Here is a 21,222-nt window from a genome sequence, read left to right on the forward strand (position 1 = left end):
TCGAGGCAGGGATTAGGACTGCTGCAGGATGGATGGTCTTCCTGCTTCAGTGTCAGGGCAGCAACCATAACAGTGTGTTGCCTATCCCATTTATACGATGCAAATGTCTCCTCTTTTTGCTAGTAAATTTAAAGCAGGGAGTGCCAGAGTAAAACAAGGCAGATCAGTCAAGCAGTAGTGGTAGTAACTCAGTGACGCATGCGGAAGAGGAGTCCACCATAGCCCAAGGTCACTGCAAAACACTTTTCATTTCCTATAAATTACTTTAAAACAATGAAACAGTCTCATTAGATATTAAAAATCTAGTTAAGGAATGTCATTAAGCGTTCATTGGCACAGTTACTCCCCCTGGTGTAGATTTCTCTGTTATCTTTTACAGTGAGTCCCTCTCCTGTAATGAAGGCATTTATGGCAAAGCCTCAGGCTCTGCTTTGTAATTAGGTCTTACAGGGTCCCATATCGGTTCAGTGATTAAAAGGATCTTTTCATACAATATAATAACAATAAAGATTAAAGCTGCAGGCAGCATTCTAAGAGGGCACAAGCAGGTTGGGAGCATTAAGATGATTATTTCTTATGTAATCAAAGAACTCCACAGTTTCTGACAATAATCAACCATAGTCATCGATTTTTGTGATCTGAGGTCTTAAGGTTTTTGCTTCAATGTTTCAGCAGAAAGAAATATTACTGTACAAATATAAGTAACTTACAAAAGGCAATCCAAATTAATGATTGAACACACACAATGTTGTTGCAGTGATACAGATACTAATCACGTTTTGAGATATTCCAACAAAGTTTCAGGAAGATTGGCTCAAAAACCTGAAGACATGCTCATGAGAAATCACAAATGTGGTGTGTTATTAGACAATTAAATGATCAATTCTTGATGAAGTGTAAATGGCTTGAGAGATCAAAATTATGGAAGAGTTTAGCTTTACAGTCAAGCTGTATTGGAGTTAATTTGTAAACTTGAAAATGATTATTTTAGAACAAATGAATGCCAATTTATGTGCCGGAGTCGAAGGCTGATATTTTAACCAGCCGACCAAGTGTCACTTTTTAATCTATTTCCTGAACATCTATAAACTTTGAGACAACTCTGAAATAATGGAACGCTTTTTTGCAGTAATTGTTTTCTTTGTCTGTCATAATGAACAACCCTGTTTCTTAAAAAAAATTTTTTTCAAACAAATCAATCCTACAACTCAGAATAAATGTAAACAATACTGGATATTGTTTTCTGTTAACACAATGAGAAATGGATCATTTGCAGCAATGATTCCACTTGGCAATTCTGAAACCTTCTGGTGCACTTAGCACTACAAATTAAAATGAATAATTATGAACTCTAATGCTGAGTTTTACCATTTCAATTTAAGTAAAAACAGAATAAATCCATGTTATAAGCATACATTTCGTACCAATTATTTTAATGGCTTTTTGCCATTTCTGTTGGTCTCATTAACATGCTGGATCCTAGACATTATTTCCAACCAGTATATAAAGCTCACAATCGCCCTTCCTGTCTGAAAATATTTCAAGCATGTACAAAGAAAAAAGGACATTTGTGAGGCTTGTGAAGGACTGATCTGTTCATCTTGAGTGCCTGCATTATTAACAACAGAAGCATAAATGGCACGTCCTATTTCCATCTACTAAAACAGTATTAGGTGCCATTGAGTTGTTTACTGAAGCCATTGAAATGCCAGATGTAATGTCATAAACTTACATAAAGAATCCCATTTTAGTGCTACTAACTTGTGATAGACTGCAGTAATTCTCTGCTTTCAGCTGCACATTATGTTCCCAAGCTCCCCATGTAATGTGTAACTGACCTCTGTAATGGTGTGGCCCCACTAGACATTTCCAAGCCACATAAGAGCGACACACTGCTTAATTCTGCTGACTTCCGCTGCTTATGACACTTGATATTTTGTACTGAGGAGTCTCTCTGCTTTCCATAAGGTGTTTTAAGCAAATAGTAGAAATGTAAAGGATATTGGTATCATGGTGACAGAAGAGCCTAAATACCGTTGTGAACATGAGACTGTTTCAAACGCTAGGTCTTCAGGGCAAAAAAAAAATTTTTTTTTTTTTTTTTTTTTTTGTGGAGCAGAGCGAAGGGAAGTGGGGGCTACAGTTACCATCAGCATTTGTGTACCCACCATCCTTTGTGCTCCACTGGCTTTATCTAACAGTGAAAAATGGTGCAAGGGAGAACCACATAACAAGTTTTAGAGATTGTGGTAGCTTCAGCGACTTTTATATCTGCCATGAAGAAGCATTTTGGTTGCCCAAAAGATTTTTGAAGATGCGAGGAGCAGAATCTGGCCAGACCAAAAGACTCTGAAGGCAGCGTTCACAGTTCCACATCCCCATAACAATGTTAGGTCACAACAGATCAGAAGGTCAGTGAATGTGTGAATATATATTGCTAAAAAGCTACAGCTGTTTTCAGTGGTGGACAACAAAGGTTTTAGAAAACACGGCGCTGAAGTTAAGTGTATATTTTTAAGCCTAATGCACATCTAAAACACTTTTTTGCCATATTGTAAGATTCAACTTGCAATAGTCGTTTAATAAACTTAGATGTCACTTTTTTCCCAGTCTTTCTTTGCTGTCTTAGTTTTTTCTATGATACCGCAATAAATACCATACCATGGACTTGTTAACAAGGTGTTATAGTACCGTGAGATTTTAATACCAATGCATCCCTGCTAAATAGTAAACTACAATTTTCATTACATAGATGAACTTTGCATAATTAGGGAGAAAGGCTGTTAAAAGTGGCCTTCCTGGTTGACAGTGCTGCAGTCCCAGAATGCTTTGCAGGGATCTTACAGCACTGGTCAAGAAAGGCATTTTTAGCAGCTTTTCTCCCTCATTGTGAGAAAAACATCAGTGAAACAGAAGGAGTGGTTGGCTGTTAAGTAAATACACCTTATGAAATGAAGTTTTCATTGAGTGATTCTCATTTAAAACAAGAAGCAAGCCACAGGGTGGAGCTGCGCATCACATCTCTTCTCAACACCTTCAGTTAATTTTTTGATTGAGAACCCCCTGGTGGTAGAATTAACATGCTATATGTTTAAACCAGACAGAGGGCTCATGGAGTCAAACCCAGAGTTGAGACATCTGTGAACAGCCATTGTCTTAGATACAGAGAATGATGCACACACTCCTGATCAGATGGCTCCATGTTTGAATGAGAAGAGCGTTAAAATGATATTGACTCTTCACTCTCATTTGTCCAATTCTCTACCAGCCATAACCGGTTGGAAAACAGTAGTCACATATTCAGATAGTCAGAGTTCAATGCAAACAGCTACAGCCAGTCTATGGATTTTCTATGGATTGTTGCTTCTTAGGGTCTGCTGAACAATTGGATCAATTTTCGATTCCATTCAGGGCAACCTCAAAGTCGCTATAACGCTATTTCTTTCAGCTGTGATTCAGTCTATAAACCTGTACTTTATCCTGCTTTCTTTGCCAGCCCCCTCTTCAACACTGTCATAGAAGCATGCTTATATAAAGTGTACCATCAAAGTTAATTAGTGAGTTAGTCAGAAAAAAAAATCACAGTGATTTTTGCGTCTAATCCTGTCCTTTATGAGCACTTCAGCAGATTTATTTTTGTCAGATTATATTATCAGTTCTTTGGACTGAATGAATAGTACTCAGTAATAGGACTGGTACTGCTCTGTTTTTCTTGATTGAAGAAATGAGTTTTATAAAAATGTTAGATGGCAGCCTTGGAAAAATTCTTGTCATGGATAAATGAATGACTTGAGGGATTTTTTTTTCCCTCACTTTAGATTTTTGCCTCCAAATCTAGTGAACACAACATAATTGAGACAAAACCACACTCACTCCAAAAGCTCAAACACATTCACTCAGTATCAGGCAGATGGCAGACAGACAACACATTCTGGATGGCACAGAAAAGGCAGACCAATGTTCTGTCACCATGGCGCCACAGCAAAATCATTAGCCTCATGAGAGACCTGCATAGGACACAGTTTTAAAGCAGTGTTACAAAGGAGGGTAGAAAAGTGAAATAATTTCAACTTGGGACAGCAGTGACGTCTACACCGCTGGGGCCTGTTTTCTCTGCCGACCTCTGCTCTCGTCCACTAAAATGATATCCCCACACATGATCTGCATGAAGCTATTTAATTGCATCATTGGTCTCTGCAAGCCTGTGGGATGGTTTGTTCAGCTTTTGCCAAGATAACAGAATAATTTTGTTTACTGTTGCCAAAGAGGAGCAGCTCTATGTCATAAAAATCAGTGTTAACTCTTGGTTAGAAATGCAGAAAAAGCAACGACGCTCATGTCTAAGTGAGATCAACGTTTTCTAATGGTGTGAACTTTCCTTTTGCAAGCCGATTCAAATCTTTATGTACTGGCAATGATTGGGTTCACTGACTTTTCATAAGAATATAAAACAGTTTGTCCAATTAAATACAACCCCAGTGACTTTTTAATTAAAAAAAAAAAAAAACACTGAGAAAAAATAGAAAAACAAGACGATTTCAAAATAAGTGTCTTTGAGTTTGTTATCTATAAAAGAGGCAAAAGACCAGGGCTCCTGTGCAAATATTCTAACATTATGTTTTGAACTGAAGTTTTCAACACACACCTGTGTGATGAAAACTTTGATAGGTAGCCTAGCTGAAGGACATATATTTAAATGAGTTTTTATTTTAATCTCTTCTGTACTGATTACTTCAGTGGCATTATGAAATCCTGCTATTAATTCAAAGCTAATATTATATTACCCCAAGAAGCACAAATTGAATCAAATCGAACAATTAAAGGAGTACTTGTTATGCCTATTTTGTGGCTGTGAATAACCTGTTATGACTTTGGACAGTGATAGTGACTTACTGCAAACGCCAGAAGTGCATACAGTATGTAAAAAGGGCTTAAAATTTCATCACCTCTTTAAAAATTGAAACCTACTGTCTGTTTGATGGTTTTTTTCATTCAAATGTAAATGCATACAGTCTCTCAGTAACAGATGAATGAGTCATTCACAATTAACAAGAAGCTAAGATCATCAGGTGTTAATTGTGCTGCTTTTACAAGCTGTAAAAGTCTATGACATCATCTACTTAATAGATGAAATGAGCTGACACACCTGCTGTTTATTAGAAGCTATTTCCTGACACATGCTTCCTCAGCTATGGCTGTCTCTTAAACCACTGTTACATTGGCCATCCCATACTGTTCCTTTTTTAAATAGTTCAACAGAATTAATATGTGCTACGTAGTTAGCTTTAAGAAACCCAACCAGGAAGTTGCAATGTCAAGACTGTGACAGGTAGTTCTAAATTCAACTAATTCCTGTGCACTCTGAATGACTTGCCCTTTTGTATCATGACAGCAATTGTTCTGCAAATTTGATCCTGGCTTGAGCGATCCCTCTTGTTCTGCCAGTAAACATGGTCCCTAACAAGGCTCCAGTACAAGAATCTTTTCCATTGTTTTTTGTATGATTGGTAAAGTAAATGAGTTTTTTTTCTGTCCAATCCATAATGTCTTTTTATGATTATAACATGAATGTTTCCATATCATCCATCCACCAAACCAAACCATAATGCCTTGGGTTTTGATAAATCACTGATGTGTTTCACTGCACCAGTCTCAAAAGGCTTTACTCAGTGGGATACTAATCCTCTGTGTTTATAACTATCTTGATACCATTCTTATTAGGGCTGTGCAACATGGACCTTGACTGGCTCACACAAGCTGTTACCTCACCTCCATCAAGCACCTTTGGGTGAACTGAATGGAGATTGTAAGCCAGGCCTTCTCATCCAACATCAGTTCCTGAGCTCATAAATTCTCTACAGAATGAATGGTCACAAATTCCCACAGAAAAACTCCAAAATCTTGTGGAAAACCTTCAAAAAAGGAATGGTTGCTGTTATAGCTACAAAAGGAGTGTATATTGATTTATCTTAAAGTCTTGGATCTAGTGCCCAGGCCTACTTAAGCCTCTGAATAGAAGCTGTAATGTGCTGTTCAACTGACCTGTCCAAAGAGTTTGTTGAGGTAGGAGATATAGGCGGCAGCCACCGCTGAGCTGTTGCTGCTCCTCTTGCTGCTCCGTCGAGGCTCCGCCTCTCCAGAGCTCCTGCCCTGAGCCCCTGGGGACCTCGACTTTGAGCTGTGAAGGGTATGTTTACATGCCATTTGTTATGAGCTGTCAAGCTAAGCCTTTATTTCACTACTACCCTCTCTGAGAAAGTATTTCACAAAATAAAATGTAAAAGCCTTTTGGATGAATGTCAGCAGTGGTATCACCTATAGCTGCTCAATTATAACAAAAATCAATAATAATAATAATAAAACAATAATTTTGATATTAAGATTACAGTTATAAAACAGCAATACATGATGATTTTACATCAACTTCACATAGATTTATTGTCCTTAGACATTTTTAACACTTTTCAATTCTGCAAAACCTTAAAGGTCAAGCAATTAATTAAAATAGAAAAGTGAAAGAGGTATGAATCTATACAATAAAAACAGACTAATTATCAATAACCAATTAGATATGAAATAATATGTGTTTGACGTAATGTTGTTGCACTCTTTTTGCCAAAACCTAATTATTAACAAAACTGAAACATTTACCAAACAGAACAAATACAATGGAAAAACAAGCAACTAATCATTTAATCTTGATTATCTTGCTTTCATGATTGAGGGAAGCCAAAATCATAATTGAAATTGAAACTAGATAATTGCCTGGCACCACAATCAGCTGACTCTGGGGTTAAATGAAGTAGAAGTTAAAACAGAAAGAAAGAGAGGAAGGAAATGTTTCCTAGAGGAACTTGTTTGAAATTCTGGGAGCTTGTTTGGCAGCGGATGCACCGATCGATGACACTAATTGTTTGTATAAATAAATCTACGCAACCCTCTCCCCTAGTCTTAATCAATGTTAATTGGAAACAGAGAATGATAAAAACCAGAATTTCTTGGTGAGGCTGAGCTGAAGGGCCTTGTTTTTGAATCTCCCAGAAGTGGGTGATCTGCCAGCTGCTGCTCCTCTTCCACCTCGCGGAGACAAGCTGGGAAGAAAGAAAATGGCATTCATTCACAGGGCACTTGCTGCCTTTTGATAATAGTTTTTCCAATAACTTGCAATAGAAATCAACAGTACTAAACTTTTTTGGATATCCTAATGAAGCTCTCTGCTGTTGGTGAAGTTATGGTTGGTTCAGACTGCTGATGGACAGCAGCAGCTATGGGTGAAAATTGTTTGAATTTTTGCAAGTTTCACTGACTGCATTACCTTGGAAAAATTTAAATATATTTCCAAACTGACTTAAAACTCTCTCTCTTAAAGAAGTACTCACACTGCATCTAAATTTAGCATGGATATGTGTTTGTTGTCGTTTGAGCCCCACATTGTGATTAAATCTCTCCATGTATGGTTTCAAAGCCTCAACTCTTGATTGAGCGTTTAATTAAATTCTTAATTTGACTTTATAAGTGTATTCATTCCCTATTTATTTTCTCCACTACTCCACTACTACTAATCTCACTGACCTGGTAGCAGAGGACAGGTTACTTTCTGCTCCCCCCTTTGTGCTTTTCATAGACATCCTGGCTGAAAGAGAGAGATAAATGTAGACAGAGATTTAAACTTGGGGAAAGGAGTGACAATCATCCAATGTTGAGGGGAAAATGCACAAAAAAGAGATAGATTCCCAAAGGCAAACACACTTGATACTAAATATCCCGATGTAATAATTAAAGAGCTACATTAATGATTTAAGACCTAATGAAGAGTAACAAATCTTTAAGCACACACTTTCCTAATTTAGCCTACACATCCATTAAACTAACAGCAAAATGAGCATATGCAGTTTGGTCGTGATGAATTTCAGTTCTGGCTCTCCATTCAGCTCTGTTTTGCTAATGTTTAATTTTTGAGTTTGCCTAATCCAGCCCCTTATTCACCTGCAGACTTTGTGTTTGTACATCAGGTGCCTCACAGGTCACACAATGACTTTATGGACCAATATCTGTAAATAATGTGGCATAAACCAATGTGGCTAGCTAGTGTTTATCTGTTGTGTCTAATAATATTTTCTCATACCTGGATGGATCTTTTGGAGAAGTTGTTTTGAATCTGGACCATTTCATCCCTAGCCAGGTTAATTTGGTCATATGTAAACACAGCAATAGCACTCACAACAAGCGGGCTAAATCGCCTATAGCTCAGCGCTGCAGAGATTTGTAACAACTGTTTCGAGGTGTATTTAAGCCGACAACTTGCCTGTCTTAATCCTATGATGATTCAAAGAAGCGGGCAGTGGTGTTAAGAGAGAGAAGGAGCTATTGCTATTCTACAGGTTGCTCTGTAGAAGAAGTCCCCTGTCAGACAAACTGATTTGTTTTCATGTTCAAAGTTGTCAGCAGTGAGGGCGTCTTATACCAGCTCTGGAGAAAAATAGCACCATGCACTTTGAAAGACATGTTCAGTGAGAATTTACAAGGCGAGAATCATTGTAATGTTTTAATGTATCTGATCATATAACTTATTCAAAAACAGGCATGATCTGTGATGAGAAGTAATCTAAAGAATTTGAATTGGCTAGTGGCTAAATTGTAATTTGTAATCAGTATTTATATTTGCCTTGATTTTCGCTGTTAGTGCATCTCAGATATGTTGCTTTTGTTACCATATAGTAAAGGGTGAATGTATTTGCATTAAAAAGAAACAATAAGCTGAAGGACACCAAGACACTCTTGTAATTGACTGAATTTAAACATATGAACAGTGTGTTGAAAAATAGTGAGGGAATCTTATTAGAGCTACTTTAAACATATATAAAACAAAGACATATTTGAGACAGATGGGGAATAAATCCCTTGAGTGCAATTTAGAGACAAATTAGTTTGTATAAGTGAACCCCCCATTACATGAACATGATCCATCAAGTAGCAGAGAAGGTAAGAGAGCAGAGAAAGTTGAAGACTGTCAAAACAAGTAAATCAAATGAGCTTAGAGAAGGAATGGTGTGAAAAAGCTTCTCCATCTTTCACAGACCGCAAGATAAAGGAAGATGAAGAGGAGATGAATGAAGAAGGAGGGAGTGAATGACACCTTTTAGCCTGTAGAGGAGGAGGAGAGTTATGGCTGACTGTGTTGAGACACACATTTATGATCCGTCATGGACCTCTGTGGTTCTGGTTATCAGCTTCTTATGATGAACGACTGTATTTGGCACTAATGCATAATAAACACTCCACCATCCAACATTCAATGAAGGTGGTGCGAAGGCAGATACCGAAGATCTGCTTCACCAGCTGCTTTACTCGTTGCTGTGTGGGCCAGGGGGGCTGTAATGAGAAGAGACACGAAGACCAGCCAGTCCTCTAAATTACACTCGACCGTTTAATGTGCCTCCGCCCAACAAGCCACATTCCCAGCTCCCACTGGGCCTAACAAAACGTGCCATGACTGAGTAGCGATTGCCTGTCTGTCACGATTTCATGCAATCAGGGTGCATGTGATCCATGCTGATTGCAACACACTTAATGCATATAAAGCTATAGGAGGAGGAGATGGGGAACCCACATGTGATTACATTCATGGAATTCCTTTAAAAATGGCACTAAATTTATAGTATGTCTGAACTGCAGAGTACTATTTTCATAGTAGTTATTCATTTACTGGATGTAAATATAGACATATGCACAGCAGATGTAGCAGAGGTTTCATTAGGCTTTGCTCAAACGTCACCCCTCAGAAGCCAGTGAAGCCAAGATGAAAATCAATATGGCCTCTTAATAATTTAGGAAAAAAGTCTACACTCACATCCAAACCAAGGTGGGCAGGTGCTGAGCCGAAAAAAGAGACTGACAAAGAACAGAAAGACGTCTTGCACGCAGCAGAGTCCCAAAAATACAATTGTTTATTGCACCAACGTGACGTTTCGAGCAGAGTTGCTTCATACAGTGGCAGTTTTATGTTTGTAATTGTATTCAAGCATCATCTTTAAACAAATTAAATTAAAAGTGAAAGGAGCCTGTTTGAACATGTTTTTAAAAATGTATGACGTTCCCTCAGCCCCGAAATGTATCCAAAAAAACTAAAACTAACACTAAAACTAATAAAAATGAAACTGAAATGAAGCATTTTTGCAAAATAAAAACTAAACTAAACTAACAAACCAACTGTCAAAACTAATAAAAACTAAACTGAAATTGAAAAAAGAGATTGAAAACGAACTAGAAATAAAAACTATTGAAAAATCAAAACTTTTATAACCCTGGTGATGATACAACTGTTAATGATGCCGGGGCATTTGTGAAACAAGGAAAAAGAATGAGGACTTGTGCGTATATTCTTGCTGTTTATAGCATTGTTAATGCTTTGGCATGATGGCACAGCACTCTGCTCTCAAACTTTTAAACATGCAAATGTGATTCAGGGTGAAGTGAGTTTAAAAACACCTTACAGTATTTCTTCTTTCTGGGGTTAAAGCAGTGAGGAGAAATGATCTGACGTGTTGTGTGCTGCAGCAGCAACATCAGGCACAATTGAAACCATCAAACTTTTTTTATGGATGTTTAAATTTATCTTTACTCCGTTTTATGTAATATGTAGACAAAGTTTAAAGGTAGTTGTTGTTTTGGGCACTAAATTAGTCAGGACCTTTTAATAAACTTCCCTCATGGCTGAGCAATGCTGTCAGCTGGGTGTGTGTTGTGGTTACAAGGATAAGAACAGGGTAAAATCCTGGCTGAGAAGAAGAGAGAGTTGTCTAGCTAACAAGTTTTTGTTTTCCTCTGGGATTTTTTCTGCAAAACATTCTGAACCAAGAACATGCTCAACACCCATCTCCCATTTTGTTCCATTAAGTATCTCCATGTGAACACAGAGCAAACTTCAAACATCCAATCATCCATCCAATCATCTGTCCAATCATCCATCCATCCATCCATCCATGCATCCAGAGGTTGAGGGGATGGTGTCCAAGCAGCAGAGCTGGGTTTCAGGCCTGTCTGCTCTTCCTCAACCTCATCCCCCAAGACTGAATCCATGACTGTAAGTTCAGCTGATGGGGTACAATAACTTTCAGACGAGCCTGTACATGGGCTTCCTTGAGCAGCAGGCCCTGCAGGATACAGTCTATTACAGCACAGTGTGTTACCAATGGTTTTCTTGGTGACTTTGGTCCCAATTGCCTCAATCCTTAACAAGCTCCTCTCATGTAGCTCTGTGCTGATCCCTCACCTTTCTCATGGTCATTGAAATCACGAGGTGAGATCTGGCCAAACTGAGGGAGTCCGATGATCATTTAGTTTCTTGCATTTGTGAATGATCACACCAACCGTTGAAACCCTCTCACCAAGCTGCTTGGTGGTGGTCTTGTAGCCCATTTCAGTCTTGTGCAGGTCTACAATCTTGTCCCTGACATCCCTAGAGAGCTCTTTGGCCTTGGCCATGGTGGAGAGGTTAAAAATCTGGTCGATTGATTGCTCCTGTGGACAGGTATCTTTTACAAAGGTAAAAAGCTGAAATGGAGTACTTTATGTCTTGTAGACACATAACTGGTCCACAGAAGCAAGAAATCTTTCTGGTTGGTAAGGGATCAAATACTTAATTCACTTGAAGAGTGAATCAATTTATAGCCTTTTTTTTACTGTGGCCTTTTCTAACCGTTGTTTTTTTTCTCTCTCACTGTTAAAATAAACCTAGCATTGAAATTATATTCTGTTAATTTCTTCATCAGTGGGCAAACTTACAAAATCAACAGAGGATCAAATAATTATTTTCCTCTCAGTACAGTATCACTCTGAGTGAAACAGGATGGTAAACCAGCTAATTTCCCAGCAAATGCATTTGCCACAGATGTCAACCTTAAAGATTGATTACTGGGCATTTTCCAACCCCTGGCTCCTCTTTGGCCTCACTCTCTCCTAAAATACGGTCTCTTCTTGCTCCAAAAAACCAACAAGGTGGCTGGTTTTCCAAACTTCTCCATTATTTATACAGTCTGTGGCTGTGCTTTTAAGATAAGTTCATACGGTTTACAAAATCCTGCTGATATGCAAGTACAAACACACAAAACCTGCAAACACACACACATCTGTTTGCCAAAAACTCATGTGGGTAAAGCGAGATATCTGAACTTTCTATAGTGTTTGGTCTCACATTGTTTGCCTGAAGAATTGCTCTCATCTTCAGTGAGCACAACTCCCATCAGGGTAAACAAGCACACGTCCCACCTCCCAAAACCCACACACGCACACATGCGCCTTTTACTGCACAAGCCATTGAGCAGCACCGTTCGTGTCTGCAGCTCTCCTCCCTAAGTGGCCAATTGCTGTCAATCACAGGGCCGACACAAGCAATTTTAGATCGTAATCAGGCTAATTGAAGTAATGAAATGGAGGGCCAGGTGGACCGGGGCTAAAACAAACACAACTAGCACAGCTGGTAATGAAGAGGGGGGCTGAACATGAAAGAGGCACAAGTTAAGCGTCCCTGGCTGGAGCTTGAGGGGTTAAGTGCTAAATGGATATTCTAAATATATTTCACAAGAGCCACTGGAGTGAAGGGCGCTGGGATTCGTTGTGCATGTCACATAAACAAGAGCCAAATACACATACACACAGAAACACAAAGCAGACAGAAAATAGAAAGCACTCAAGGAGCTCATTACTCCGCCAAGGCTGTGTGGTCCTTTTCTCTGTATCTGGATGTGCATATTCAGCCACAGAATTCATGCTGATTGGCCGAGACCGGTCAGGACTCTTGGAGGATTCTTAAATCATACTGGGATAATTAGAGCTTTGTCTAAGTAGAAATTTCAAAATTACAAGTGAGTGGAATTTCTACAGTTATATTACTTGTTCATCACTGCAGATAGCACCACAATCCCTTCCAAATTGTGCAGGCTTTTCTGCAGCCCTATACAGGTACATCTCAAAAAAATTAGAATATCATGAAAAAGTTCAATTATTTTTTATTACTCATTTCAGAATGTGAAACCGATATATTATATAGACTCTACAAATAGAGTGAAAAATTTCAAGCCTTTATTTCTTGAAATGTTGATGATTATGGCTTATAGATAATGAAAACCCAAAATTCAGTGGCTCAGAAAATGAGAATATTACATAAGATCAATAAAAAAGGATATTTTAAGCAGAAATGTCAGGCTTCTAAAAGTATGTTCATTTCTATGCACTCAATGTTTGGTTGGGTCTCCTTTTGCATGAACTACTGCATCAATGCAGCGTGGCATGGAGGCAGGCAATCAGCCTGTGGCACTGCTCAGGTGTAACAGAAGCCCAGGTTGCTTTGATAGTGGCCTTCAGGTCATCTGCATTGTTGGGTCTGGTGTCTCTCATCTTCCTCTTGACAATATCCCATAGATTCTCTGTGGGGTTCAGGTCAGGCCAGTTTGCTGGCCAATCAAGCACAGTAACACCATGGTCATTGAACCAGCTTTTGGTACCTTAGGCAGTGTGGGCAGGTGCAAGTCCTGCTGGAAAATGAAATCAGCATCTCCATAAAGCTTGTCAGCAGAAGGAAGCATGAAGTGCTCTAAAATGTCCTGGTAGATGGCTGCGTTGGCTGTGGACTTCAGGAAACACAGTAGACCAACACCAGCAGATGCCATGGCAGCCCAAATCATCACTGACTGTGGAAACTTCACACTGGACTTCATGCAACGTGGATTCTGTGCCTCTCCACTCTTCCTCCAGACTCTGGGACCTTGATTCCCAAATGACATGCAAAATGTACTTTCATCTGAAAAGAGGATTTTGGACCACTGAGCAACAGTCCAGTTCTTTTTCTCCACAGCCCAGGTAAGACACTTCTGACGTTGTCTCTGGTTCAGGAGTGGCTTGACACAAGGAATGTGACATTTGTAGCCCATGTCTAGGATTCATCTGTGTGTTGTGGCTTTTAATGAGCTGACTCCAGCCTCAGTCCATTCCTTGTGAAGCTCCCCCAAATTCTTTAATGTTTTTGCTCGACAATCCTCTCAAGGTTGCGGTTATTCCTTATGCTGCTGCAGCTTCTTTAGCATTGAGGTTTTGTGGCTAACCCTCCTTGTGGAGGGTGTCAATGGCTGTCTTCTGGACATCTGTCAAGTCTGCAGTCTTCCCCATGATCGTGTAGCCTACTGACCCAGACTGAGAAACCATTTAAAGGCTCAGGAAACCTTTGCAGGTGTTTTGAGTTAATTAGCTGATTAGGGTGAGACACCATGACTTTCCAATATTGAACTTTTTCACAATATTCTAATGTTCTGAGACACTGAGTTTTGGGTTTTATATTATCTGTAAGCCCATCAACCATTTAAAGAAATAAAAGCTTGAAATATTTCACTCTATGAGTAATGAGTCTATATAATATATGGGTTTCACTTTCTGAAATGAGTGACAAAAATATTGAACTTTTTCATGATTTTCATAATTTTTTTTAGATATAGCTGTACTGTTTTAATGAAGTCCCAGTGCTAGTGGCAATGTTTTGAGGCTTTTGGCTGTGCAACACCTCTGAGACGACTGGTCATAAAAGTCCATTTTTGGCTGATAAAGCTGCTCATCTTCTGATATCACCTCTGGTATATTTCTGTATCAAAATTATAGAGCATGTAACAATTTATGTAACCAAAATACTAAACTAAAGTCTTCTGTTGACATTCAAACTGGGGATACACAATGTTATGAGCATATTAGTATAAGACTGACACATTGAATATAAATGTTGGTCTTTAAGGGCTGTATGTGTAGATAAGTTTGTGGATTTTAGAGCAGAAAAAACAGACATTCTTCTTTTTCTTTGTTCATCCTCATCCTTTGAACTTTAAAGTGTACTCTGAGGACTAAAGTTTGATTCTTTGTTCAGCCTTTAACTTTAAAGGTTGTTTAAAGGACCAAATTTTAGGTCTGAACTACATTTACATATTGATATATCAGTATTGATGTCATTATCAGCTACAATGAATTTGTAAACATTGGCATATTGGAATATTTGCAAAAATCCAATATTGTGCATCCCTAATTCAGATCAGTGGGGCTGAGCAGGCTGTTATGCTGATGGTAACAGAGGGTAAAATCAAGCAGTACTTTGCATTGATAATGACACACAGATTTAATTAGTACAAATTTGGAGGTAAATGCAGGGCAGAGCAAATGTGGGCTGCACCAGAGACAAAACATGGATATAAATAGCTTTCCAAAACAAAGCATTAGAGCATTTTCCCTCTGGCAGCCCAGTAATCAGGATAGCAGCTTCTAGGTAACTGAAGGACTATTCTGTCACCTTTTTAATTAGCTTCTAAAGTTAAACTACCTCTTTAAAATCTCAAGTTATTCAAAAACTACTTAAGGTTTGAAAAGGTTTGATCTTTTGCTTCTGCATCACATGAAAGCTGCCAACTCTGGGGCTGACAGCTTTCATTTGGTTGGGAATGGAAGTGCACGCTGACCAGGGGACAGAACTTGCGAACTTATTTCACTTTACTGCAGTAAATAAATGCTAATATATGCTCATAAATGACAGTGCGGGATCAAGTGATGCTATTACTAGTTACCATTTTTAATTAATTAAAAAAAAAATATCTGAGGTTATTTTGTAGGTTATACAATTCTAAAAAGTTACAGCGCCGTGCTCGCGGAGATCATATGATCAAAGGCAGGTGCTCACTTATCATCTCTAAATTAACTGTTTTTTTTAGTAGGATAAAAAAATTAATAATGCTTCTAAAGGCTTGCTATGTTCATTTTAAGCTCATTTAGACTAACAAACAGATTCAGGAAGGAACCTTTCATGGATTAAACTGGTCCCCAACTAGGTGACTTTTTTAATTACCTATTGTTTTGTGCCTGGGTGTAATTTTGGTTGACCAAGTTTTTCTTTGGTTGACGACAGGCCTTGCCAAGTCAAACAGAAAACCTTGATCCATATCACAGGTTCCCAGAGTGGGGGTCATTAGATACACCCCTTCAAAAAGAAAAAACTGAATGACTTTAAATGGTATATTTTACTCATTATTGTACATAAAAAACAACGCCTTAATCATGAGTTGGTATCAAAGCAATGGTTTAAAAAAATTAAAATGTTGGGTGCAGATTGTTAATGCACCCCATGCACGGGTTTGGCCTGGGTTCATGTCCGCCCTGCAGCTACTTTCCTGCATGCACCCCCCCACTCTCTGATCCCTGTTTCTGACTCTATCCACTGTCCTCCTCTATGAATACAGTAGTAGTGGGTGGTAAACCGGTATTAATACTATCACTGGTAACATTTCTGTGTTTAAACTCAGGAATTGCTTGATGTAAGTCCATGCCAAGTCCAAGAAGCGGGCTGTAGTGTTAAACAAAGTCAGAGAGAGTCATCTGTAAACACTGCAGCAGCATTAAGTCGCTGGTACCGCTACAGAAGCTAAGTTGAATCAGTGATGAGCCACTAATTTATTTCCTTCACAATAAAAGCCCATAGCTGGTTTTATCTCTTGAGTGCTTCTATTGTTACAATCCCATGTAGTATAGTAAATAGTTGCTTAAAAGATCTCAGCACTACAGAAGTGAAACTTAAAAGTACTGAAGCAGTCACAAAGACATGAACACAGATAGACTTATAAAGTTATGTTTCTGTGATCTTATGCTCAGACATGAGTTCAGCATGCCAGCACTCTTGTAACATCTGAATATGCATGTAAATTTATTTCTATTTTAATTCTGTAATACTGCTATATAATACCGTTACTGTGAAAAGCAAGAAAAATACTGTGATATATTTTGGACATATGGCCCAGGCCTAGAAAAAAGGCAAAAAGAAAAAAAAAGCCCCCAAAATTCTTGGACTCTTATTTTGGGGGCCATAATTTTCAAAGATTGGGAACCCCTGATCTACATAACTAATTTAATACAACCTTCAGACAGTTTAAAAAAGCTATGCTGTTGTTTGGACAGGGCCCATGATATGAAAACCAATTATTGGGAAAAGTTTGGTTTATCTGAAAAAGGAGGTGGTAAAAAAAAAAAAGTGCCACATTGGTGTCGGACTGGTTGAAACTTTAAGGAAACGCAGATGGGAGATGGTCTGACTACAAGAAGGGAACAACCAATCAACTGACAAGTATATCCTTTCAATGTATAAAGATACAAAGACAACATAGAGTTAATATTAATGGCTGTGTAAATACCACAAGATTAATTCAGCAATTAGAATAAGAAAACTATCATACCCCTTATTGAACAAATAGGACATCCCACCATGCAGCTTTATAGTGGTCGTCCCTAAGACCCGTTAAACATTTGTAATGTAAAAATGATATAAAGAACGTAATGTTTTTGGACATGTATGCTTAAAGAAAAATGACTTGGCAGTAGTTTGTATTTACACCAAATGTCAGTAAAAGCTGTTGCATTGTTTTTGTCCAATTGTCCACAAACAGACAACCAGAAGGGAACATTACTGAACTCCCTGGTGACATGAAAACATTCAGAAGCACAAAAAAGAAGAGGGAGTGCTCATCTCGGATTGGCTGAGCTCAGGTGAGGCTTCCCCCGTCTTTGTACTCTCCTTCAATTTTCTCTTTGTTTTCGTTTTATCTTTCCATTCGCCTGCTGTCCAGTCAGAAGACAATCAATCCCAGAGGGGCCAAACCAGCCTGTGTCTGATCCATAAACAACCCGTAGTAATGCAATCGGGTCTGGCACTCCATCTTATCTTCACCTATCTCAACACTTCTCCACCACTTCCTCCTCCTCACACCCTTCTCCCACCTCTCCACCCCCCTCCCTAGCACTGATTTCATGTCATGGCTCCAAAATGAGACTGTCACCTTCAGTAGGAGTGAAGATAGGGGAGGGCTACATCCCCCCCCCCCCCCCATTTTCACACACTCATTTTCCTGTCTCTTCATCTTGGACAAACTCTGTATTGCTAACTGTATTTGTATAGTTGTTGTCTCATTACCACTTCTTCCTGTTTGTGTTTCAGGAGACTAATCACACAGAGAGGCAGATTTTAATAAGTCTGTTGATGTAATTGTATTGTGGCAAGTAACAGGGGCACAAATATTGAACCAAAAATTCGTGGGCCGGCCATCTGTCGCCTTGTAGAGCAAAATATACTCCGAATCCAGAAAATCAAATACAGTACTATAAGCAGGGAAGCAGATGTCTGTCTGAGTGTGAGCATTCTGCAGAAGGTGTGCTCACAACAAATCAGTGATTTAAAGATTGCTCAGAAGCTAACAGTTCATTGCAAATAATTAGTGCATCAGAATATACGTCTCTTACCTTCTCTGGACCTTGAAAGAAAATAAATAGAAGATTTTATCAAATGTTTATTCTGTTTAATCTGATTGTCCCCTTGTTTGTCCTGGGTGATAAATGTGAATGAGGTGTATCTCTGTTGTATGAAGCCTTACCTAACAGGAGGATTATATCATGCAAGGTGATTATCCAGCTAAATATGTCAGGATTAGAGATGCAACCAACTGCCTCTGTCCTCAAGAACAAAAAGGGCAAATATTTTCTTCCTGCAGAGAGATATTAGGGAGCCAGATGAGCAATTGAAAGATTGCTCATCATGAGCATTGAAACTGATTACAAAATGTTTCAATTCAAGCTGTTACAGTTTAAATGGTTTTGATACAGTTGAGTTTTATACCTGAGAGACCAACCCTGGTGTCCATGATTACAATAACTTTATTTTATTTATTTATCCCTGAAGGGAAATTCATTGGTCTGGAGTCTCATCTGTTTATGGTAGAATTATATAGTCTGATTGCTGAGGGTATGAAAGATCTTCTATATCGGTCCTGCAGCGAAGAGAGAGGAGCCATCCACCACTGTTGTTTTTTTTTTTTTTTTGGGTCATTTAGGGTGATATGAAGTGGATGATCCATGTTCCCCAGAATGGCCTCCATCTTCTTCAGTGTACATCTTTCCACCTCATCTTCCAATGAGTTCAACTTGATACCAACCACAGAGCCAGCTTTTTTCACCAGTTTGTTCAGATGCCTTGCATCCTTGTGTTTTACACTGCCTCCCCAGCAGACTGTCGCATGAAAAATGACAGGATTACAGGATTGATTGACTGATTACAGGAGCAGCACTAACTTAGTGCATGATTTAGCAACTGACAACCGGAAAAATAAATAATTTTAACTTAAATTAATTTTCTTAATGTAAATTTTAAATGTATTAAACTTCTTGTATAGGTCTGACACTGTGATTAAAACTAAGGGGCCCAGTCACCAAAGGAAAAATACGGAAGAGTATTAGGGCCACTGAAAAAAATTTTTTGAGACAAATTTTTTTTTTTCAATTGTGAGATTAAAGTCAGAATTCTGAGTTTAAAGTCAGAATTCTGAGATTAAAGTCAGAATTCTGAGAAAATAGTCAGAATTCTGAGATTAAAGTTAGAATTCTGAGAAAAAAAGTCAGAATTCTGACTTTATTCTTCAAATGAAAAAAAGTCTCAAATGTCTTTTTTTCAGAATTCTGACTTTAATCTCAGAATTCTGACTTTAAACTCAGAATTCTGACTTTGAACTCAGAATTCTGACTTTTTTCTCACAATTGAAAAAAAAAAAAAATTTGTCTCAAAATTTTTTTTTTCAGTGGCCCTAATACTCTTCCATAGAAAAAGCTATTAAATACATACGTATTTAAACAAGGGAATAAGAATGTCATATGATGCTTGTTACATTTCATTCTGCATTTAAATGACTACAGAGTGAAACAAAAAGAGGAAACCACAGAGAAAATTACAAACAGCCTAGTTAGAGACCCCTTCTTAAAAATAAGTTTTTCAAAAATGTCAATAATTTGGTACTTTTTGATACCTTGTTTTAATATATTTGATTGAAAGGATCAGTGTCAGCTGTTTGTCTGGTTCTGTGGCTTATTTAGACCTGTACAAGTGCTGCTTAAAAACATAGAGGGATATTCAATTAATCGTTTTACTCTATTTTTGAGAGGAGACTGGCTGCAGACTTTACATCTCTGACGGCCCCTCAAGAAGACTAATCATGTGAAATGCTGTCTCTTTCAGAACTGAAATACATGCTCAAACTTTCAAAATAAAACCGGATTAAACTCATTTTAGGGTAAGGATTAACGTAAGAGTAAGGATACCAAAAGTTCAAAGTTAGAAACTTGACCTGCAAAACCCAAAACGTTTCATAAAGCAGAGTAAACAGTCTGTTTACAGGAAAAATGCTGATCCTTCTTGAAAACATTCTAGCTCAGCAAAAGTAGTTTACGTAGCTCTGTTAGCTGCATAAGCTATGTAGATAATAGAGCGATGTAGCAAACATAGCTATAGATAAGCTCCCAAGCAGCTATGTAGCTACATTAATAACTATTGTAACTCAAGCTACGTTTAAGAATATGAACAGTGGTTTGCTGCTACTCTTTTGAAAGTCTTCATCTGCAGTATCTTGTTAAAAGATGCTCAGAATAACATCACGCATCTTTTGAAATGTTTGAAGAGCTCGCCTAATATCATAGCAGGAGAGCGTGAAGATTTTCTATTGATGAGGTAACATATGGCAACCATTATGGGAAAAAATGTTCTTAACAACACCATACAGCGCTTCACTTTTCAGCAAGAGAAGTGGCACCTCAATCTGTGCATTTGGGAACATACAGGTGGTTGTCTCTCTAGCACATGCAAAACGTTGTTACATAAAAAAAAAAATGGTCATGAAAAATATAATTGGATGGTAGTAAATGTAGCTGGGAGGCCCACTGTGTGGGAAACACTATTGATATTATGCAGCTTTTTATATTATAATCTGTTACTGCTGGATTTTAAATATCACCTTCTCAGTAAAGAAGAGTAAGAGAGGTTGAATTTTTTCTTTCTTTATTATTGGCTATATAATAGGATTTGAAGAGGATTTGACGCAGTATAAAATGTCTTTATGGAGATGCATTTGATTTGTATTACTGTTTAAATACGCATTTTGAGGCATGGGTTGTTTACAAGCAAGAAATTTATGATAAAAATGGATTGTTGAGATTGTCAGGGTGTACAAATGAAAGGAAGAGAATTCTGGTAACAATGGAAAGACTGTTGAAGTTGTCTCATACAAGATGCAGTTGCAAATTGTATCTTTAAAAGAGGTTAGAATAAATTTTCTAAAACAGTCAGTGTTGTAGCCTCAGACTTAGGTCCATGCAAATGAGTTGCTATATATT

The 21,222-nt window shown here is 38.1% G+C and overlaps 1 protein-coding gene across 1 annotated transcript in view; it reads right to left on the bottom strand.

Annotated features, from left to right (window-relative positions):
• The window catches only part of cabp4 (calcium binding protein 4), a 32,814-nt gene extending 21,330 nt beyond the window's left edge, over positions 1-11,484 (bottom strand). The window contains exons 1-3 of the mRNA XM_041784103.1: positions 11,388-11,484; positions 7,573-7,633; positions 6,043-6,178 (exon numbers count right to left, since the gene is read on the bottom strand). Of these exons, the coding sequence (XP_041640037.1) occupies positions 6,043-6,178; positions 7,573-7,633; positions 11,388-11,484 (294 nt within the window). The remainder of the gene's footprint in view (positions 1-6,042; positions 6,179-7,572; positions 7,634-11,387) is intronic.
• Between the last annotated feature and the right edge of the window lie 9,738 nt (positions 11,485-21,222).

This window comes from Cheilinus undulatus, linkage group 4 (assembly GCF_018320785.1).
Source record: "Cheilinus undulatus linkage group 4, ASM1832078v1, whole genome shotgun sequence".
Classification (NCBI taxonomy): domain Eukaryota; kingdom Metazoa; phylum Chordata; class Actinopteri; order Labriformes; family Labridae; genus Cheilinus; species Cheilinus undulatus.